This window comes from Eriocheir sinensis, unplaced genomic scaffold (genome assembly GCF_024679095.1).
Source record: "Eriocheir sinensis breed Jianghai 21 unplaced genomic scaffold, ASM2467909v1 Scaffold1236, whole genome shotgun sequence".
Classification (NCBI taxonomy): Eukaryota; Metazoa; Arthropoda; class Malacostraca; order Decapoda; family Varunidae; genus Eriocheir; species Eriocheir sinensis.
Genome location: NW_026110559.1, coordinates 1 through 23,422, shown reverse-complemented (window position 1 = coordinate 23,422; position 23,422 = coordinate 1). Strand labels below are relative to the sequence as shown.

Below are 23,422 nucleotides of genomic sequence, written 5' to 3'. Positions count from 1 at the left end.
TTTCTTCAGTCTTCTGACCTCACCATGCTCCTATGCCAGATTTCATATCTACGGCATCCATTCCACGGCATAATTATATTTCGGTAATTCTGCTTCTATGCCATAATTGCCAGGGCTCTTTCCTGTTATCATAACCAACGAGGCTGAGATTTTTGTGTGTACATATAAGGGTTGTGGCACAGTTTGTAGCAAGTTTATATTGTTGAGAACTAACTGCGCCTCTGGGGCTATCATATGATTTGCTTATATGTAGTAGTAAAATCCTACTTTGCCTTCATGAAGTGATCTCATCAGTATTTTTTATTTACTTCTAATTTATGTAATTTATCTTTAATAACTTTTTTTTCTTTGCAGAGGTCAGGTACTGTAAGTGCTTTGTTTAATGAGTATTCCAGTTTTTATTTTATTTTACATATCACATTTATATTAGTGTATTGACTTTGAAAATGGTGCCTATAGTTTCTCAGTGATCTGATGACTCATTTTCCTTTAGGAATTAACACTGCACTAGTCCTGCTAGCTGCCCGTGGCCCCTTGTGGGGTGATAGAAAATGCCAAGCAGAGTTGGTCTCCATTCTCCCCAGGAAGGGGAGGAGGGCAAGGTCCTTATTGCTGCCTGTGTGAATTTAAATGAACTGGCTGAAGAACGAAAAAGGAGAATAAGTTATAGAAGCATTCAGGAGAGGAAAGGTATTTCAAGGTATTAGTGAAACCCAGAAATGGTGTGGTGCACAGACTTGTTCAAATAATGACAAAAATAGTTTGTAGGCATGCGGAGAGAAAAGGACTGGTATGGCAGCAGATGAAAAGGGAATAGGAAAGGACGGGGGCGCATTATTGGTCTCCTCAAGAGTATAGATGAAAATGGATGGAATGGATTGATGATAGTGTGGATGACTGGTAGGACTGGTGTGGGTAGCCCTATGTGCATAAACCCTAATGGTTGTGAAAAGGGTAATAAAGAAAATTGTTAACCCCCCAACTGTCTCATGCATCAGAGGTGTGGATGAGTGGTGTAGCGTGCCGATCACTAATGTGTGTACTAGTAGAAATGAGCAATGCGAGATGCATTTTGTGTGTTGAGGTGGGATGGAGAAGGCATTAGAGCATGAATGAAAGGTTTGGTAAAGGTGTGACACCAAAAGCAGTGAGTTGTGAAGCATGGTGCTTTGAGATGGTTGGCCACATGACGAATAAGTATGAGTTTGTGAAGACACTTTACAGAGCAGGACTGAGGAGAGGGGGAGACCACTTGTGAAATGGATCAATAGAGCAGATGATTAATGGAAACAAATAGTTGGTAGATGAGAGAATGTGTGTACTGAGAGGAAGTGACTGAACAGGGAGACATGGTGGGTTTTTTTACAACAAAGGAGGCAGCTCAAGGGCACACAAAAAAAGAAAAAAAAAAAAAAACACTACTCGCTGCTCCCAAAAAATAATTAAAAGAGGTGGCCAAAAGAAAGATCAATTTCGAGAGGAGAGGTGTCCTGATACCCTCCTCTAGAAAGAGTTCAAGTCGTAGGCAGGAGGAAATACAGACGAAGGAAGATTGTTCCAGAGTTTACCAGCGTGAGGGATGAAAGAGTGAAGATGCTGGTTAACTCTTGCATAAGGGGTTTGGACAATGTAGGGATGAGCATGAGTAAAAAGTCGTGTACAGCGGGGCCGCGGGAGGGATGCAGTTAGCAAGTTCAGAAGAGCAGTCAGCGTGGAAATATCGATAGAAGATAGAAAGAGAGGCAACATCGCGGCGGAGTTTAAGAGGTAGAAGGCTGTCAGTAAAAGGAGAGCTGGTGAGACGAAGAGCCTTAAACTCCACTCTGTCCAGAAGAGCTGTGTGAGTGGAGCCCCCCACACGTGGGATGCATACTCCATTGGGTAGGCGGTGGCCGAACTGGTAACATACTGGGCCCACATTCACCGCGTGATGGACGACGCGGGTTCGAGTCCCCACGCTACCACTCGGATTTTTCAGTCACCGCCGAGTGGCTTAAAACTATCCACATGCTGTCCTGAAGACCACCCATCAACCCGGACTCTAGAGGAAGCCGTCCAAGCGAATCAAGAACGAGTTCCGGGGGGCAGCATGAGCCAATGCAAGATGGCACCGCTATAAACACTCGCCTGCGCCAGAACGGGAAGATGCCCTGAAGTCTGCTCTTCTGAACTCAATCATGGTAGAGGCTGTGCTGTTCTCACTCCTGCCAGTATACTGCCCGTGCCTGCCTCAATCCTCCCAGCCTTCCTTCTTCCAAGGTATTCTAAAATTTTCGGCTTGTTGTATACATTGTGAAAGTCAGTCTGGAATTTTGATGGTACAGAGATGACAAGTGAACAAAGTCTACAAAATATATTGATTCATGGTACTTTCTACAGTGAAACTCAAAAATATGCAAAACCTCAATTTAATGGCAGCTGTCTCTAGATTTGAATTTTGATATAGTTATCTAACAATACAAATCATGATTAATATGCAGTAAAGAACAGCTGGAAATGTTTATAGGTCTTCAAAATTGTACTAAGTAATAACTCAGGCAGCCTCTGGAGAAATATTATAAGCATCTAGTTTCAAAAGATACAAATTATTTGAAGTTACAGCTTATTGAATGTATTGTGCAGTGACATAACAAACCTATAGTACACAGCTGTCCTGATAACTCACCTTTTTTTCCAAATTTTGCAACATTCACGATCTTTGCTTCAGCTTCCATCCTGTAGAACATCATCTCTCCTCTTTTACCTCCTCTTCCTTTACCTCTTCTTCTTAACTGAAACACGGGTCTCTGGGGCTACTAACAGTAATCGTCAATAGTGGTGGTAGGTTTTCTTGGGGGGTTTCTTGGACAACTCCAGTCCATTAGTGGCTGCCGTGATGTGTCTCTTGCTATCTTCATCCCAGCTTTCAATCCAAGCTGGATGCTGCATCTATGTATGCCAAGATGTCACTTCCTCTCGTGCCCATGACCTTGATCCTACAGAATTTTCCACCATTTGTCTAAGACTTCTGTCATACTCCATATGAGGGCAGAAAAGACCCTTGTATGTGGACAGCATGTGTGAGGGGGAATAGAACTGGTGAAAACCATACAAATGCATAACCTCGAAGAATCTGATTTAGCAAGAGAGGAAATAAGTTTTCAGTTAATGTTTTGAGTTAAGGATAGACAGAGAATATTTAGTGTAGAGGAAGGGGACCGCTGAGTGTGGTCGAAGACTAGGGAATAGACGATGGAATTTGTTCAGTTGATAGGCAGAGAAATTGACTTTTTCCTCAGAGAGGGAAATAAAATAGTCGTACAGAATACAGGTGCTGAGAGGTTTAGGGGAAGACAGTGGCAGGATTACCACAGCATAGATAGACCAGCTTGAAAGGAAACACGATATAAAAACAGAGGGATAGAATTCCGAACATCTGTTCCCTAATCTATGACAACACTCAGCTGTCCATTTAAACAATAAACATATTTGGTCTATCCTCAACTCATAATTTCATCTCACTTCTTCCTAAATCAGCTTCTTTGAAGTTGTGTGTTCTGTATTAGTCTTTCAGTTTTTTACCCCTCACAAATGATATCCAGGGGCCTTGTCTGTCCTCGTATGGAGAGCGCATTTCATATAGGAGGGGCTTCACTCACATAGCTGTTTTGGACTCGATGGAGTCAAACCTAAACTCTCTTCTTCTATAGCAAACTCTGCTGCAATGTTGCCCCTCTGTCTTCTACAGACATTTTCATGATGATTGCCCTTCTATGCTTGCTAACTACATGCCTCCACCTCTACTGTGGTCCCTTTTTACATAACGTTCTACTCGTCTCTATACTATCCTAATTCCATATGCAGGTTAACTCCAGAGCAGCCCTCCTTCATCTATTTCCTCCAGCCTATCGAGACACTTCTCCATTTGAAATCAACCACTCTCTTCTGGCCTCTCATTTTTCACTCATGTTGGAACAGAGAGGCAGTGGCTGAATGGTTAGTGTGCAGGTCCTGCGTTCACCAAGTTCTGGACAATGCGGGTTCAAATTCTCTGCTACCACCTGGGATTTTTCAGTCATTGCCAAGTGGCATAAGGCTACCCACGTGCTGTCCTGAAGATCACCTATCAACCCCAACTCTAGAGGAACTGTCCAAGTGAATCAAGAATGAGCTCCGGCGGGCAGCATGAGCCAAGAAGAAATGGTGCTGCTATAAACACTTGCCTGCGCCATGACGGGCTTGGGTCGACCACCAGGGCCCAGAAGAAAGCCTACCAACGCTATAGGCCAGAGTGTAAAGAAAAAAAAAACTTGGCTCGGAGTTTGTCAGCTCTTTTGGGGAACAGTGCCAGATGTTTGACTGGCAACTGGATTGTCCTTACACTGTGAACTACACATCTCTATCCAGATTGGTACAGGTGCTTATTGGAGGGTTGCAACACCTGAAAGAAAGTAACACCAATATTAGAATAGCCCTCCACCCTCAACATGCTGCAATGTCATTAAAAACTTTAATTTGATTGCTACAAAGGTTTTACTAATGCATTTGTTATTCATTAATATACTGATGGGGTAATTAATCTTGTTTTATTTTATAATTGTTCCAGTTCTTCTCCAGAGCCACTGACCTTTTTTTTTGTTAATCTTAGACCTATTCATATATTCCTTACCAATTTTTGTCACATAAGTAGCAACACTCCACTATCCCTATGCTCAGGGAAATGGCTTATTAAATCAATTTGTATAATCAGAATTTCTAATTAATGTGACTGGAGGAAATATAAGAAAAGCAAATGGCAAACTGACTAATGTTCCTGGAAATATACCCATGATCAGTGGCAGTAAACAAATGAAACCGAAAACCTGATGGAGTACAAAGATTAGGAAGAAAACTACGTAGATGACAGAGCTGGGGTTACCGAGCTTAAAATTGTCTGACATCTGATCTAAATCTAGCATGGACAAGCTGGAAGAACAGCAGAAACATGAACACAACCAGTAGACTGGGCATTGGCAGATACCAGTTGTTTGCTCTTGTGAATGTCACAAATAATATGGAAGAGGTAGTTACGTACGTAAAGAATTTACCTACATGGAATTGTACAACAGTCAGGGTGGCCAAGAGGAAGGTGGCGAGTATGTGTTGCTGTATTTGGAAAGTCCCAGTGTAACTGTAGATAAGTAAATAAAGAAAACGAAATGTGTGGGAGTAAATCATGATGAGAAGCCTTTGAAAAGACCTTATAATTAGTTCAGAAATTCCTATACTTGAGTTTAATAAAGTAGCTCAAGTATATACAAAATGCTTTCAGAATCAGAATTCCCAAAGCCTGAATAAATGTTGGTGGGCAGGAACACATTCACATAAAGGCTGTGTACCGTGCGGGTTACCCAAATTCTACTTCCCACGGTCTCTTCAATGTGTGTGCCTGTGTTAAAAACTCAGCCCACCTAGCTGTTCATCCTCCCTTTCAGGATGCTTGATAAATGGAAACCTGGGGAAGGTAAACTCTGGTTTTCATCATATTCATTCTCTAACCAATCATCAGGTTCTGTGTTGTTCCTCCACAACTACTGTTGCTATAGTCTTACTGAATTATTTTGAAAAAAAAATATCAAGGAGATTACACAGTTTGAAAGTATTCAGGTCTGAAGATAAATATGAAGAAAACTAATGACCCTCCTTCAAAGCCTGTATGCCGTCAGTATTACTAGGAATACAGTCACCAGGAGTGACATGCAGTAATACTTGTATTTATAATAGTTTCACTAACAAAAATACACTCAAAAGGCCCTTGTTTGGGAACTATTACAAACTACAACTTATTTTTTAAGTTACCATTTGCAAAGGTTAAGGAGTCAAATATTATTAGTTATTGCCCTCTGACTGGTCCGTCTAATACTTAATGGCCCATATAATTATAAATGATCAGACGGGATGTCCCAGGCTAGGCACACCTGTGGTGCTGGGAACAATTATTAAGGTTGCGTCACCACACTAATAAATTTGCTAACATTGTCGTGTTCAAAATTCGAGCCAATTAACTTACGGTGCAACTGTGCCAAATTTGACCTGTCCAGCCCACTCCTGAGTCCTGACCCCCGGATTGCCACTCAAGTGTCGGTCCCTGGCAACAAGTACCTAACCATCTCGTTACTATCCTCTGGGAATAAACATGCATTGTACGGGATAGAAGGCCAGCAGTGTATGTCTATGTGTCATATGACAAGACCCAAACAGGTAAACAGCAATCGCGATGCTAACTTTGGTCCGTGTCGCAGTAAAGATTCCACTGTTCCAAAATGTCCCTGCCTAGACACACGACCCAGCTGGCCTATTCATACGAACGAAATGCAGCCCATGATCAGGATCACTGATAACCCAGGGCAATGACTAGTTAACTATCTCCCTCCCTCGATACACCTTCATAATGGCTGCTCAGCATTTCATGCAAATGAAGATAATGAACAATAAGCAAAATATATACTAGGGTAAAATTCTTTGTGTAATTAGATTTATATATTAATATTTTCACCTGGTTAGGTCTACCTCTTTATCAGTCTACCTACCTATAGAAAATCCACTTCCATACGTTTGTGTGTGTGTGTGTGTGTGTGTGTGTGTGTGTGTGTGTGTGTGTGTGTGTTAAGCAGTGACAATCACTAACCTGCAGCAACTGCTGGATCATTCAGTCCAGCCTGGCTGTCGTTCAGTCATCCCGGGGAGTGTCTGTTCAGCCGCTCGTCTGCTGGGGGTATATAAAAAAGTATATACCTGTGTGATATACCTATGTGGAGAAAAGGAATAGCCTATATGCTAGACAATCCTTCCAGGCTGTGTTATTGTATAAAAAACATTTATTCTAGAAAGGTTTTATTTTATGGTGTTTTTCACACACCATTTATAAATGAAAAGCATATTCAGGAAATAAAATATACTGACAAGGAAAGGGTAACAGCGTGGCAACAAATCGACTCACTGGGGCCTCGCCCGCTGCACCCCGACATCTGAGCCAAGGAGGCTTGCCTACCCTTGATATAAACCGTTCACTGACGCACCGCTGAGCTACAGTCACCAGTCTCACACACACACACACACACACACACACACACACACACATCGATGTACGGGACACGACGGTCTGTTAGTGTTCTGGGAATGTCTTAAACTCACCCATATGTCTGCATCCCTAATTAATTAAGTCGCGTTGTGGTGTTTTTTGCTTTATTTTTGAGCACATATCGGCAGCAAAATGATGGAAGAGGTGCCACTCACCCATGCGGTCAGCAAATTATGATGGGCCGGGAGGGAGGACTACAGTTTAACGCAAAGCCAGGCACATTACCTCGCCAGTGCATCTGCAAGACTGTGGTCTGTTAACTGCAAGGATACTACATAGTTCCCATGCTTGGATGTAGAGCCTTCTAGAATTCTTGATTACCAGACATCTAGCAACTACCCACGAACCGAAGCTTCAACCACCGGTTCAGTTTCCCGTTCGCCGCACGGCATCTCGCGTAGTGACTTGTCTGGGTGTTATTAGGCTCTCAGTCGCCTGGAGAGGTGCCACAACACAGCAAATGATCGTACTGGATCTCTCAGTGTGTGTTCAGAAGAGGACACAAAGGCTGCTTGAACATGGAAATTAGGCCTCTGCGAGGTTCCTTCCTTATCGCCCTTGTACCAGTGTGTGTAGGGGGGGGGAGGGTAAGGACTGAATGGAGGATGTTGCCGTCTGACGATCATTAGAATGTTAATCTATTAACATTGTGCCAAGAAAGAGATTGACAAATTTCCTAATATACAAAGTTCAAATATTAAAGTCGAGCTACAGTGAACGGATAAGATATTTTCGAGAATAAGGCTTGTTAGCGTGAAGCGTGATGTTTTCTTATTAACATATAGACTACCTATTAAGTAAACTACTGGATTCATTCATATTATTTAACGGTTAATAACACCATCCGGCGTGCCTCGTTCCGCTGATTTACTGATTGAATAGTCAACATTCATTACTGTTGGCTTGTTAGGTATTTGGTTGGAACAGTTGCCATGACAACATAACGTCATATATAGACTGTCTGTGTGTGTGTGTGTGTGTGTGTGTGTGTGTGTGTGCCACGCACGCCAAACAAGCCTGATTGAGAATGATACGTGTAGAAAAGCTTAAAAATTCGGACACTTGAATCTTAGTCATGCGTACTTTTTCAATCTGTGCTAACATTGTCAAATCTTATCAAAAACATCTAAATACAAATATAATTATTCAAACATGTTAGCGTCCACCTGAATTCAATTAGCATTGAATATTCTATAAACAAAGATCAAGTGCTGCGTGACTGTCACGGTGACTGCACAGGATGCTTCATAATGAAAAAACCTGCTCGGGACTCACCTGCTGGAAGCTGAAGGGCATGACGCGGGTGTCGGAGGAGCCGCCGCCCCGCCTGGAGCCGCGGTGCCGCCTCGCCGCTCGTCTCGTCGGTAATGAAGATTTACTTCCTCGTGAAGCGGTGCTCCAGGCCTGGGTCGAGCACCGATTCGAAAGTGTTAGTTGAACCCATAAAGAAAATTAGCCAGCTGTTTCTATTTTTAACTTTAATGCCCATCTTAGGTCCTCCCCTCCCATACACATACTCGTACATAAAAATGCCCCCTTGTGTGTTCAGACGTTCCCAGAATTATTGAGTAAGCGGCAAGGAGCACCTGATAGCTATGAATATAAGAGAGAGAGAGAGAGAGAGAGAGAGAGAGAGAGAGAGAGAGAGAGAGAGAGAGAGAGAGAGAGAGAGAGAGAGAGAGAGAGAGAGAGAGAGAATGTAGTTGGGGCAAAGTTTGTAAAAGATGAAGGAGGGAACATCATGGTGGAAAAAGAAGACATTTTAAAGATGGAGTAAATATTTCAGTGAACTGTTAAATGAGGAAAATGAATATACGATAAATGAAACTGAGAAAGTAGAAGGCCCACAAGAAAATATTATGGAAGAGGAAGTAAAAGAAGCACTTAAGGAAATGATAATAGTATAGAGCAGCAGGACCCTCAGGGCTAACAGTAGATTTAATAAAAGCAGCAGGAAAGGAAGGAGTGGTGGAGTTGACAGGAGTGTTAAACCATGGATTAAAAAAGGGAAAAATACCAGAAGACTGGAAAGGAAGCTACACTATACCCATTTTTAAAGGGACAGGAGATGCTTTGAAATGTGGTAACTCTAGGGGGCTAAGGTTACTGGAGCATGGCAGGAAGGTGTATGAAAAAGTCCTGGAGAAGAGGCTGAGAAGGATGATAAGAACTGATAAATGTCAGTTTGGCTTTTGTCCTGGGAGGTCAACAACTGAAGCAATATATACTATGCGAGAGCTTCAGGAAAGGTTCATGGAGAAGAGGAGACTGTATCATGTTTTTGTAGATCTAGAGAAGGCATTTGACAGAGTACCATGGGGAATTATAAGATGGGCATTGAGAAGACAAAGAGTACCACAAGGATTGGTTGAATCGGTGGTGGCACTACATGAAGGTACAAAATGAAGAATGAAAACAGTGGCGGGAACATCAAATGAGTTCGAAATTGGAGTGTGGGTTCAGCAGGGCTCTGCCCTTAGCCCGCTCCTGTTTATAACAGTAATGGAGGAGGCAACAAAGGAAGCAGGAGGAGAGGCACCATGGGAGCTGCTGTATGCAGATGACTTGGTAGTAAATGCAGAGACAGCAGAAGAAGTGAAAGAAAAGTTTAATAAATGGAAGGAAGGAATGGAGGAGAGAGGTTTGAATATTAATATGGAAAAAACAAAGTATATGGTGACTGTAAAAGAAGCAAGAGAGAAGATTAAATCAGGAAAACACTCAGGTGGATGCTGTGGGAAGGGAGTACGGATAAATTTAGTCTTATGTTGCAGGCAGTGGTGCCACCTTAGATGCTCAGGCCTCAGAAGTGTAAGAGGAGTGCAGAATTTTACATGCCCAGCTTGTGTAAGGAGACAGCAAGGACAAGAAACAGAGGGATGAACTAGAGGTGAATGGAGGAGAGCTGGATGAGGTTGTACATTTCTTGTTATTTGGGAGATGTTCTGGACTGTGAGGCAGGAGTGGAGAGGACAGTGAGAGCGAGCGTGGCGGCAGCGTGGTTAAAGTGGAGGGAGGTGACTAGTCTACTTGTGAATCGTAGCATCCCTCTAAAGAGCAGAGCAGGGGTGTACCAAGCGTGTATTACAGTGGTTCCCAACCTTCTTTTCAGGCGACCCCAATCATGCACCTCTAGACATGACTGCGACCCCACTAGTTTAGTTGTATATGTGTTACTATAATGGAATAACACCATGTTTGATATTTTGAGGTTTTGGCAACCCCAAGAAAATCGCTTAGCGACCCCAGAGTTGGGAAAGGGGGGTGTATTAGATCAGTGATGTTGTATGGAGCAGAAACATGGGCTCTAACTAGAAACTTGATAGAGGTATTGAGAGCAAATGATCGCAGAAGGCTGAGGTATATGGCGGGCATCAGGTGGCAAGTCAGGGTGTCCAGTGCAGAGGTAGCTAACAGATGTGGAGTACAGGACCTGGAAACAGTGCTCAGAAGGGAAAGACTCCGATGGTTTGGACATGTGAAGAGAGCAGGGGAGGATACAGTGCTGGGCATTTTGGAGAGATTGGAGGTAGAAGGAAGGAGACCAGTTGGTAGACCTAGGAAAACGTGGAGAAGTGTATACAGGAAGACTTGGCATTGATGGGATTGGATGAGCATAGGGCAGAAAACAGAGTGGAATGGAGGAGAGTCATAAAGTGTCCAGCCGCTCAGGAAGTGAAAACGGACGTTAAACAAAATGATGATGATGATGACTTATAAATGAATGCCCTTGCTGATTGATTACATGTGAATTAAAATGAGTTTTTGCCCTGTGAGTAAATCCTCAATTAATGGAGCATTATTTTTGTCTCAGCACAATCATAACAACACAGAGAATGGCGAGGCCCAGAGGTTGCTGCCCCACTCTTTACAAACAAAATGGTGCTGGCACCAATCATACATTCAATTCAACAGACTTTTAGCACCAATCTACACTCCTTGCCCTTCCATTAGTCCACTTAAGTGAGGAATTACTGTACAAATAAACTGTCAGGTGTTCAATCTGCCCTTTGCCCTATTATAGATACAGAGCTGTATGTACAGCTTCACATAATTTCTCTGTGGCCTGCACTGCAGCCACCTGGCAATCACCTTCATCCGGGGAAAGTTGACTCTTCAGAGTCCAAGGCAGCTGGCTACTGGTGGGGACTTGTGGCCTGGCTCATGATGACATGATCACTGTTTAGGACAGAATCAGGCCAACAAACTTCCCTTCTGTCTAGCTGCCTGGAGGCAGTGGTGGGCACCGCTAACCGGAAAGTTAGATTCGCTGACTGGTAATGCACTAACTAAAAGTTAGCTTCGCTTGCGCTAAACCGCTAAACTGATAAAGAAATTAGTGGAAGCTAACGCTAACCTCTAACCGCTAACTTTTTTTTATATGGATTTAGCTCTGGTTAAGTATTTTGGCTCTAAAACCTTTAAAAACAGACCTAGTGACCTGAATCTTCAAAATGTTGTAGCTTAGACATCGAGCTTTCTAGAAAGGTATAGCATGCATGGTCCTCTTGGGGTGGCACATGACGCACCAGAAGTGCAAGACATTGGGGTTTGCCATCTCTCTTGATTTAAGGACAAAGTACTTCTCCAGGTGGGGCCACGGGTTCCAGATCTTCTGGGACTCCTGGCCGTCAGCTTGAGTGTCCTCCACCTCACCCACAGCTGCTGACGGCTCCCTAACAGGGCCAGCATCCTCAGGCGGAACAAAAACGTCCTCACTCCGGTCACCTTCCATGACTTTGATATCAAACGATAAACAAGGCGACAATAATGAACGCAACTGCAGTGACAACGTTGCGGCTGAACTGAACAAGGAGCCCAAAGAGCAACAACAAAAATAGAAGAGAAAGAAGCCTCCAGTTTTTCCTAAATCCGTATATTTTACCCAAAAATTCCAACAAATTTACGCACATTTTACTTTTTTCCATAACTGTCACTTTTATTTATATTATTTTAAGTTTATTTCTTGTCAGGTGGAAAATATTAAATTCTTGTTATTAAACCCCAAGTTCAATGAGTTGGAAATGGAAGATGCATTACCCTAAAATACCCAAAACTTTCCCTAATAATTGTCCAATTACCCAACTTTAAGGCATAGTTTACCAAAGAGTGGAAGCACTGGAATTGTTGCGCCATGTGGCTCAACTGGTGCTGTGTCTGCCCACAACGGACAAAACAAACCTGTATGAACTTTTTAGTGGACTTTAAGTTAGCGGATGAGGAACTACATGTAGCAGAAGCTAATTGGTCCACCAGCTGCTTCCAAAGTTAGTGAAAACACTAATCAGCTAACAAAAAAGTAACAAAAAGGTTAGCTTTGCTAATTAGCAGTTAGTGGAACCGTGCCCACCACTGCCTGGAGGAAATGAGAAAGAGAGAAAGATTTACAAGGAAGATAGCATCATAGATTAGGGAACAAAGGTTCAGAATATTCTAGTAACAAATAAAGATAATAAATAGACTTGGGAAGGTCACATCAACATGCAAATAAATGATAACAAAGAGACAACCAAAGTAACAGTGTGTCAAGCCAGGAACCACATGAGCCACAGCAAACCACGAACCAGGAAGAGATGAAGTGAGTGGCTGGGATGGGGCACCTCAGCACCAGACACAGGGGCAGAGAACCAGGCACACATGAAGTGAGTGGCTGGGATGGGGCACCTCAACACCAGACACAGGGGCAGAGAACCAGGCACACATGAAGTGAGTGGCTGGGATGGGGCACCTCAGCACCAGACACAGGGGCAGAGAACCAGGCAGAGATGAAGTGAGTGGCTGGGATGGGGCACCTCAGCACCAGACACAGGGGCAGAGAACCAGGCAGAGATGAAGTGAGTGGCTGGGATGGGGCACCTCAACACCAGACACAGGGGCAGAGAACCAGGCACACATGAAGTGAGTGGCTGGGATGGGGCACCTCAGCACCAGACACAGGGGCAGAGAACCAGGCAGAGATGAAGTGAGTGGCTGGGATGGGGCACCTCAACACCAGACACAGGGGCAGAGAACCAGGCACACATGAAGTGAGTGGCTGGGATGGGGCACCTCAGCACCAGACACAGGGGCAGAGAACCAGGCACACATGAAGTGAGTGGCTGGGATGGGGCACCTCAGCACCAGACACAGGGGCAGAGAACCAGGCAGAGATGAAGTGAGTGGCTGGGATGGGGCACCTCAGCACCAGACACAGGGGCAGAGAACCAGGCAGAGATGAAGTGAGTGGCTGGGATGGGGCACCTCAGCACCAGACACAGGGGCAGAGAACCAGGCACACATGAAGTGAGTGGCTGGGATGGGGCACCTCAACACCAGACACAGGGGCAGAGAACCAGGCACACATGAAGTGAGTGGCTGGGATGGGGCACCTCAGCACCAGACACAGGGGCAGAGAACCAGGAAGAGATGAAGTGAGTGGCTGGGATGGGGCACCTCAGCACCAGACACAGGGGCAGAGAACCAGGCACACATGAAGTGAGTGGCTGGGATGGGGCACCTCAGCACCAGACACAGGGGCAAAGAACCAGGAAGAGATGAAGTGAGTGGCTGGGATGGGGCACCTCAACACCAGACACAGGGGCAGAGAACCAGGCACACATGAAGTGAGTGGCTGGGATGGGGCACCTCAGCACCAGACACAGGGGCAAAGAACCAGGAAGAGATGAAGTGAGTGGCTGGGATGGGGCACCTCAACACCAGACACAGGGGCAGAGAACCAGGCACACATGAAGTGAGTGGCTGGGATGGGGCACCTCAGCACCAGACACAGGGGAGGAAAGCTTCAGGGAAACACTTTTCCTGCACTGGATTACTAATGACTTACAACAACGATGATGATGATGATGATAATGAATACTCAAAAAACTTTCTAGTCTGCCATAGCAAGTTTGTACAAAGGCTTGAAAACACAGGAAGGAAAACTGGGATGCTCTGGAGACCAATCCCCCAGTCATTACTGTTATCTAATATCATTATCAGCTATTGTTATTATTATTATTATTATTATTATTATTATTATTATTATTATTATTATTATTATTATTATCAGCCAGTACTAGTCCACTGCACAAAAAGCCTTTCGGAGCAAGCTTCAGTTCTCTCTCCCTGGTGCTAGTGTTTTCCATCCTGCTCTGCTGACGGTTCTAATGTCATCGCTACACTTAGTTCCCTGTCTGTCCTGGCTTCTATGACTCCTAGTTCTCCATATCTCCCTCCGTCTGGTCTTGTGTGATCCATCCTGCCCTGGCTAAGGTTCTTATTTCATCCCTCCACCTTGGCTGCTGTCTGCCCTGGCTTCTATGACTCCTAGTTCTCCATATCTCCCTCCGTCTGGTCTTGTGTGATCCATCCTGCCCTGGCTAAGGTAATAATTTCACGTCCATCTCATTGTATATCACTCAGGGATGTACTTCAGCACATGGTTTCCCACCTCTGTCTGTCCATCAGTGTAGCTCACCTCACTCCAGGCAAGATTCTATTTCACCTCTCCAGCCAATGTTTGTGTGGCCTGACCATTCAATTCCTACACTTGCTGGGTCGCCATTCTATTGAGAGCACAGATGAAGCACTGCCGCCATCAGCCTCACCTAACAGCCTCACCACACCCCAAGTAGCTCTTCACTTGCCTTCACTTGCTGGGCCACTGGTTATACTAATGCAAGGTCTGCCATTACGAAGAGAGCGTTTTAGCTAGTTTGTCCACATCATTCCAACTAATATGCAATACTAACAGGAAAAAACTAAGTAAGGAAAATGAAACCCAGCAAAAGTCTCCATTTGCTCCCTTCCCTGCATGACCTTTGCATACCTCCTCCTCCCATCTTAACACACAACAAAAAGCACACCCCCATATAAACAACATCCCTTAATGTGTAACAGCTGATACCTTGGTCTGGGCAGGAATATCACAGAAGTGAAGTTGTCTGGGTGGCCGAGGCGTTCGCTGAGCCACTGCAGCGCTGTGTCCTCCATGCCCTGCGTCACCAAGCCGTCACCTGCACATCACAACAACCGTCAGGGTCCGTCCACACGGTCAAACACTGTCTGTCGGAAAGACACTGTGTTACCATATCATAAGGCGAACCAGGATGACGTCATAGGCGTTGAAATGAGGGAAGTTGATATGGCAACAAACAATGGTACCAGATGAAGTTGTGTACCATAGTTTCTACTCCGTTCACCAGGCAAAGACCGGCAGACAATGTTCAAAGTTGATGTTCGCTGGCAACCCACGGGTATCTAAGTCAGTGTTAGTATGGGCTCAAGACAGGTGACAGACGTACGGCCAGCCATGTTGACAGGGCAGGTGAGATCTAATCAACTGACAGCCTCAGTTCATCCGGTTAACAAGTAACTTTGTTCATCCTGTGCCTGGCAGTATCGTACACTTCCAAGCCTCTGTCCCACCAGGCAGTGTCCGAAGTTCCGATACTACGAACATGGGCAGTGTCTGGTACACCTCTTGGTGCTCGCTTCTGACGTCATCAGCGAGCCTTTCCGTTTTCCATTGTTAACTGGTAACAGCGTTTGTCCGACGGACATTGTTCGACCGTGTGGACGCACCCTTACAAGGCGTTCTGCACTGGTACCACTATGAGCCAGACATGGCCACCAACACACTGAGGTGCCATGATACTTAGGTCCTTATTTTTAACGTCTCGGCCTCCCATTATGACTGTTATCCAAGGCCACAGAGGAGATGAACCGGGTGTTCATGAGGCTGTTTTTCCCGTCCAAGGTGCAGAAGTTGTGTGACACTGTCTCCAGGATCACAGAACACTCCATGAAAATTTCAGCAACTGCTACAAGAGGCTTTTCAAATGGAAACTGAGTCACTGATATGTTTAAAAATAGGGACTTTATTCCCTCAGCCACCCCCCCTTCCTGGTGTGACTGATCCCTGCCTCAGGTTATTTATGTTGTGTTGATGAAGGTGACCCAATGCATGAATACTACAGCAAGTGTTAGAAACTGGAGCTGATGCTGATGTTGGCCTGGAGGGTGAGGGAGGCTGTGGGGCTTATTGGGCATGTCAGCCGTGATGGCAGGGGCTGAGGCTACTTGTAGTGTAGACTGTTTCTCCTGCTGACATTGGTGAGTTGAAGGCAAGAAGCAACACACACCTCTTGTTAGCTCATCAGGCATTGTTCTGTCCCTGCCCTCCCCTTACTTTACTGTCTCCTAGTGTTCATACTCCGTGGAGGGGACTCAGGGTCTACAGTGGGGCCCTGGCTCTAGTGATGTTAAGAGGCTGAAAAATGTCCAACCATTTCAAATGGTCCGTTTGGGCGGTAGATTCCTGGGTCCTCTCCTCCCCTCTGCTCTGCCACACAGCCCCAACACCTGTTTTTCCCTCTCCTATGTTACCTGTAGCTAACACATGAAAGGGAAAAACAGGTGTTGGGAGTGAGCGGCAGAGCAGAGGAGAGGAAAGGACCCAAGAAATCCGCCGTCCAAACAGACTATTTGAAATGGTTGGACCAAAGTTTAGTGAAAATTTGAATAAAAAATAAAACAGACAAGAACTCATTGGAAAATGCCTTTTTGTGCTCTGTCTCATGTGCTTTAAACAACCCAACCTACATTTATAGATGAACATAACCACCAATAAGGAAAGCAACGAAAAAGCTCTGACTGAGTGTGCTCTCTATTGAATACAGATGTTGGGAGTGTGTTTGCTCACTGAAAGCCCAGACCTCTGCCACCGTGACCACTGCCACCCCCACCACCACACCCAGCGAGACACATGGCAGCCCCCTCTGGTGCTGCAGCAGCCCTGCCTCGGGCTGGCCTGTCGTTGTGCAGACGGGGGGCAGTGTTTGTACATAAGGCAGACGATGTAGTTATGTGAGTGGCCAGTGACACCTTTGCAGCACCTTCTACAAATGTTTCCTTTGACTGTGATTGTTGTTTTCAGTAAAGGGTCGCCTATAAGAGCTGCTGAGGGAACACTGTGATGGGGCTGCTGTGTGGAACGCTGTGTTTGGTGCGCCCAGCTGATCCAGTGTCAGTGTGTTTCACCCCACACCCACGGGGAGCTGTGTGACTCACCAGTGGACGGAATGCACCACTGCAGCGGTCAAGTCCTCTGGTCTAGCAGGCTGCTGCAGGGGCAATGTCACACACCAGCACTCAGTTGGCCTGAGCCGCATAGCTCCCCATGAGTGGGGCAGGCCAAGCGGGACACTGGATCACCTGAGAGCCACAAAGCTTCATTATGAGGTCACCAGGGCTTACCAGTAGGGGTCATCCTGGGTCACAATGTGCAGGATGTCCAGCTTGTTGAAGGGCAGCCCGGCTTCCTTGCAGGGAATGTGCTTGTTGTCCTCCTTGGGGTCATAGTGGAAGTAGGCGTGCACCCTCACCTTGCTCTCCCTGAGGTGCACCGAGGTGCTGGCCAGGAGCAGCCTGAAGGTCATGGTGCCCTCCGCCTGCACCTGGAAGGGGACAGGAGGTGGGTTGGTTACTTGTGGGCTCGGAAAAATAAATAATGATATTAATAATTGTAATGATAGCTTTATTTCATCCAGAGCAAGTATACAGGAAAAGCAATGCAAAAGAGAGAATAAAATTTGACCAACAGTTATATATATATATATATATATATATATATCTCTCTCTCTCTCTCTCTCTCTCTCTCTCTCTCTCTCTCTCTCTCTCTCTCTCTCTCTCTCTCACAGTCACTACCACAGCCCACAGGCACATATAGGTCTCTCTCTCTCTCTCTCTCTCTCTCTCTCTCTCTCTCTCTCTCTCTCTCTCTCTCTCTCTCTCTCTCTCTCTCTCTCTCTCTCTCTCTCTCTCTCTCTCTCTCTCTCTCTCTCTCTCTCTCTCTCTCTCCCTTTCTCCTCCCACCTTCCCTCCCCTCCCTTCCTTCCTCTCACTCAGTATCTTGTGGACATCCGCCGGTGTCTTGCCCTCCACATTGAAGGTGTTGACCCCTGCACCTCGTCGGCAGCATGGATGAGGCCGGAGCAGTCAGCCATGCATGATGCGGGTGATGATGATGGCTCCGGAGTGGTCGTCCTGCTTGATGGTGGCTCCCTGGGGGTAAGTAAGGAAGGGACGTGTTAATGTTGAAGACGCTGCCATTGCCTCCACAATTTTTTTTTTTTTTTCTGTTTATTGGGGGCAAAGGAGGGAGTTCAAGGGCAAGATAGACAGAGATATGGAAGGGACAGAAGGCAGGGAAAGGAAGGGAGGAAAGAGAAAGAAAGAAAAAGAACAAGAGGAAGGAAGGAAAGAGTTTACCAGCGGAAGGGATGAAAGAATGAAGTTGCTGGTTAACTCTTGCATAAAGGGTTTGGACAGTATAGGGATGAGCAGGAGTGGAAATACAGACGAAGGGAGGCTGTTCCAGAGTTTACCAGCGAAAGGGATGAAAGAATGAAGATGCTGGTTGACTCTTGCATTAGGGATCTGGATAGTATAGGACTGAGCAAGAGTTGAGAGAGGAGGAGGTATGCAGGTGAAGGAGACAAGTAAGACACACCCAGCCACTACATCTACACACAAATTCCACAAAACCAGTCTTTCTACTCCCCACAATAGGCTCTGCTCCCTTTCCCTCCTGTGGCAAGCACTGGGCAAACACCAACAAGGGTCAGGGAACTCAACACAGACTGAGGCACAGAAATACAGTGTCTTACATAATGATTCTTAAACTGGGTGGCCATGACTTCCATCTCGACCAAAGAAAAAATAAATAAAAAGAAGGAAATGCCAATCTTTTCAAGTGCACTACCTCAGATGACTGTTGTGAGGTGCTGGCTGTCTCTTTAAAACACTGAATCAGCCTGTACTCGCCTAGAATATTTATTACATCAGAATATTGAGAAGCTAACCTAACCTAACCTAACAAAGCCCCAAACAGTTACTATAGGTCTTGCCTCAGAAAATTCATACATGCTTCCTTACTAATGAGACTCTCTACAACAAAGTGAGGTCATCCTTAACGTGTCAGGCTCCCACCATGACTGTTTCCCAAGGCCACAGAAAAGACTAACCGGGTGTTCATTGGTGTTTTCCCCGCTCAAGATGCAAAAGCCATGTAAAGCCATCACCAGGATCACGAAACACTCCATCAAAGTCCCAGCAGCAACTTCTATGACAAGAGACTTTTCAAACAGGGTAAGTGAAGGTCAAATACATGTAAGATAGAGTCAGATAGAGAATATTCCTACCATTGTCTCATTGCTCTTCACCCACTGCACAATCTTGACTGTCTCCTCATCCTCATCACCCTCGACGGGTGTTTCGGGCAGTGCAGTGTGAAGTCCTTGGCAGCAATGCTGGCGTGTGCCTGGAGAACTCCCTGCTGGATGAAGGAATGAAGATGCTGCTGCTCAACTCTTGCATAAGGGATCAGGATAGTATAGGGATGAGCAGGAGTAAAAATACAGACAAAGGGAGGCTATTGCTGTTTCAGAGTTTACCAGTGGAAGGGATAAAAGAATGAAGATGCTGGAAAACTCTTGTATAAGGAATTTGGACAGTACAGGGATGAAATAATGAAGATGCTGTTTGACTCTTGCATAAGGGATTTGGATAGAATAGGGATGAAAGAATGAAGATGGTGGTTAACCCTTGCATAAGGGATCTGGATAGCATAGGAATGAGCAAGAATAGAGTCATGACAGTGAACGGGACTTCAGAATGGCAAATATCAAGCTTGATGTACAAACAAACCTAAAATTAAGACACAGAACTGAGGAGAAAATGTACGGTTCCCCCCCAAGCCACGACCAACCTGGAGGTGTGGCGACTACAGGATGGCAATAGCTTGCTGGCGTCCGGTGAGGGTGTGGTGCAGTTGTGTGTCTCCCTCATGATAGGAATTCCGATCTCCTCCACACTGGACATCAGAGCCTGGCATGTCTTGCACGTGCGGTTGATCTGAGAGGAGGAGGAAGAGGAGGAAGAAGCTTTAGTGTTGACTTCGGCAAAACCTAGTGATCTTATTTGTTACTGGGGGAGCTTTGGGGGTCTTGGCAAACCTGGCGTGTTCTCATTTTTATTTTATTTTTAAGGTTAGGGGCAAGACAGAGCTAGTTTGTTGATTGTGACTTTGAAAACATTGTTCTAGACCCATCATCATCATCATCATCATCATTTCATGGACGCCTGCTCCTAGGAGCTCCCACCAGGGGATGGCCACGGCAGAAGAGCTTCCAACTTTCTCTATCCAGACACTCCCTCCTTGCCTGCTCAAAGTTTCTCAAAGATCTTTCCCCCCTCTCCCCTATGTACTCTTGCACCCTATCCCTCCATTTCACTGGAGGTCGTCCTCTAGCATTCCCTCCCTCTATCTCACTCACATACACCCTTCTGGTCACCTTACTCTCCTCCATTCGCTCAATGTAGCCAAACCACTTTAAGGTCTGTCGCTTCACTTCTTCCACCACTCCACACTTCTTCCCTTCGCCCCTGTGACACATTCCAAAATGCTCGTACACACTTTCATTACTCATTCCATCCATTCTACTCACACCACAACCACTCCTCAAATAACTCATTTCCACTGCCTGCACTCTAGACCTCTGACTTTCATTCCAGGCCCACGTTTCACTTGCATATGTGAGGGTTGGTACTATTATTGTATTTCTCAAATCCCTCTTTACCTCCATGCTCACACTTCTGGCATTCATGATTCGTCCCAAAGACCCTACCACCCTTCTTCCTTGCAATGCCCTTATTCTTGTCTCTCCCTCCATACCACCATGCTTACACATAACTGATCCAAGGTACTTAAACTCATTGACCTCCTCCATTTCTTCACCATTCAAAATTATTTTGCATTCTTTTTCACATTCAATTCCCACTCTATATGGGCATACAAAATCTACAACCTCACTTCTACTTCACTCACAAACCATCACTTTACTTTTGTTGACATTTACTTTCAGCTTTCTCCTGTTACACTGACGGAACACCTTCCTCTGCAGGGACAGGGGCAGGCTGCTGTTACAGTGACCCAGGCAGTGTTTGCTGTGTACAAATACACACCCCTTAGAGAAGTGTTTAGTAATACATATTTATGTTTGCACTATTAAACAATTACACTGGTGTCATTTCTGTCTTTTATTTACACATCATTACTCCAGGAGCATCAAGTGGGAAAGGTGAGCTATACTTTAAGACACAGAAGGAAGAAATTGGTACTGGCAAAAAATAATAATGAGGAATGCAACCTTTGAAAGAGTAGACACACACAGCAACCAGTGTGCTCCCTTGGTGGAGAGGTTGACGGCTAGCTATGAACACACCGGTCTGGGTTATAATGACGACCCACCCAGCTGTTCATCCTGCCTTTTGGGTTGGTCTATAAAAGGGAACCTGGGCAAGGCAGCTGTGGTGACCCAGATACTGTAGTGGCCATGTCCTGGGGCTGAAGGGTCCTTCCCCGCTGCTGGCTCAGGGGCCAGAGGGATGAAGATGAGCACCACAGCCAGGCACACTTGTAACATGTGCCCCAAACTTTACCTAATTACTGCAAACCAGGCCTACAAAATGAATAAGAAATCAGGAGAGAAATGGAGTGGAACAATTTTGGTAAACATTGTATTATTATGACTATAAACCTGCCCCTCTCCCTGAGGAGAAAGGTGCAGTCTGTGCATATTCCCAGCCCTAAAATGTGCTTCATAAACTCTGCACCTCACACAAGATCCAGAGAGAAGGTAAGAAATGTGCCAAGCTGAATGGAGAAGAATGCCAGGCACAACATGGGGAGACAGGCCTTGAGTGTCCTGGACCAGGGAACAGACAAAGGTTAAAGGTGTCCTGGTGCCTATGAAAGGCGAGGCTTGGACTTGTGCACTTCATCTCATGCACCTCACAACAGCTGAGGAACCCAAGCACCCAGCCAGCGTGTAAGTCAGGGCAGACAGAGAAGCAGGACGTGAAATTAGAAGCTTTGTGGGGCAGGATGAAGTGTATTAACATCAGACACAGAGACCAATGGACTTTGTTTTCATTAAAGGAAGCAACTCCAGGGGGAAAAAAACACTAACCTCTGCTCCAATAAAATAAAGCATAGAGGAGCTGCCAAAAAGAGTTGTGAAAGACCTTCATCCTATAGCAGAGAAATAATGGGCTGTATAACTCAACATTTTGGCACCCAAGCACACATACTTGGCAAGGCTTTCATAGGCATTTTGGGCATTTCCAAGGACAGTTTTATGACCCTGGTGGTAGTTTGACCCTTCTTCTGTACCATGAACCTAAAAGAGCACTCATGAGAACCCAATTTATCTCCTGTTTGGCCTTTGGAAACAGTTGATGTGATGGACGAAAGCGTTTGATAATACCGACCAATATATGACAATGATGATGACGTGTGTACTGATGCAAAATTGAGTATATATAAGAGTGAGGAGACCTTAGTGAAGCCACAGTGAAGCCTGCCATTCCAGAGTCCCTTCCAGAGGTGTTTGTGGTCCCTGGCCTGCAGGCTGGTGGTGGTGACCTGCCCGCGGTGCTTCAGGCCGCCGGCTTCCTTCAGGGAGGGCGTGAAGAGTGACTCAACAACCTCTGCAATAAGAACAGTCTCACCATTACCGGCATTTGTTGGGCTCGGATAACTTGAACAACTTTGTGGAGTGTGGACAGCCTCAGGATGTTTGTACATGTTTGTGTTGACTTTAGTAATGACATGAAGAGGGGCTCAACAGCCTGTCTTAAGGATAAATAACTACAGCATTACTTGTTTGGCAGACTCAGAAGAGGTGGACAAAATCAAGGCATCCTGACAGTCAAAACATATGTTTACACCTCCCTCCCTTCCCTATCACCCCCTTGTTCATCGCCGACACTTTTTATCATTCTTTTCACCCTTTCGTTTAAAGCCCTTCCCTCCACCTTCCCTGGCACACTGAGTCACCTTATTCCCCGTGACTGCCACAATCATCCCTTCTTCCTTCCCGTTTGCTCAGCGGCACAGTGACGGCCCTCCTCCAGTGTTCCGGCACCTCACCCTGCTCACAAGCTTGGCTATGTGAGGCGTTTGGAATAAAAGTTGTGACCAAACCAATCAAAGCAGGAAGTACTGTTTTTAGCAGCATCTGGCACCTGAATTCTTGCTGCATTGTGCAGTGAAGCAAGTTTCAGAAAAAGCAGCCTTAAACCAGGTGATTCATAGGCCTACAGTTGTGTGACTTCTCCGCTGAAGTCCCCAATTTATCTCGACTTCTTTCTGAAAGCTTTTTGTTCTACAGTTTGTTGATGTCACTCTACCAAAATAGTCATATACTCTTTCTACTTTCCCTACTGTTCCTTAACTGTCTATTTTGTATCGTCTGTCCAGCATGCATTCCCTCCCTTCCT

The 23,422-nt window shown here is 45.4% G+C and overlaps 2 protein-coding genes across 17 annotated transcripts in view; both read right to left on the bottom strand.

Moving 5' to 3' along the window:
* The window catches only part of LOC126989611 (uncharacterized), an 82,401-nt gene extending 64,877 nt beyond the window's left edge, over nucleotides 1-17,524 (bottom strand). The window contains exons 1-7 of one of the 16 annotated variants that reach the window (XR_007743514.1): nucleotides 17,336-17,512; nucleotides 14,985-15,142; nucleotides 8,375-8,503; nucleotides 6,647-6,724; nucleotides 5,071-5,149; nucleotides 2,666-4,420; nucleotides 1,798-2,304 (exon numbers count right to left, since the gene is read on the bottom strand). Coding sequence is in view for 1 of the 16 variants with exons in the window: in XM_050848223.1 (XP_050704180.1) it covers nucleotides 8,375-8,395 (21 nt within the window). In the remaining 15 variants the exon portion in view is untranslated. Of the gene's footprint in view, nucleotides 1-1,797; nucleotides 2,305-2,665; nucleotides 4,421-5,070; nucleotides 5,150-6,646; nucleotides 6,728-8,374; nucleotides 8,504-14,984; nucleotides 15,143-17,335 lie in introns of those variants that run through there. The other 15 variants (XR_007743511.1, XR_007743519.1, XR_007743517.1 and 12 more) reach the window with 15 other exon arrangements.
* A 458-nt stretch (nucleotides 17,525-17,982) lies between these two features.
* On the bottom strand, nucleotides 17,983-23,261 carry LOC126989610 (uncharacterized). Its single transcript, XM_050848222.1, has 3 exons — nucleotides 22,479-23,261; nucleotides 19,848-19,993; nucleotides 17,983-18,142 (listed from the first exon to the last, which is right to left on the bottom strand). The coding sequence occupies exons 1-3, from the start codon at nucleotides 22,725-22,727 to the stop codon at nucleotides 17,983-17,985; spliced, it is 555 nt and encodes a 184-aa protein (XP_050704179.1). The 5' UTR covers nucleotides 22,728-23,261.
* Nucleotides 23,262-23,422: the final 161 nt, after the last annotated feature.

What these genes read in the sequence shown, in the direction of transcription:
- LOC126989610 (XM_050848222.1), bottom strand. Translation starts at nt 22,727, where the DNA reads ATGTACAAACATCCTGAGGCTGTCCACACTCCACAAAGTTGTTCAAGT. An exon ending in TTCACTGTGGCTTCACTAAG is followed by an intron (nt 19,994 to 22,478) that starts GTCTCCTCACTC and finishes TCCTCCTCTCAG; the next exon opens with ATCAACCGCACGTGCAAGAC. An exon ending in TGTAGTCGCCACACCTCCAG is followed by an intron (nt 18,143 to 19,847) that starts GTTGGTCGTGGC and finishes ACTTACCCCCAG; the next exon opens with GGAGCCACCATCAAGCAGGA.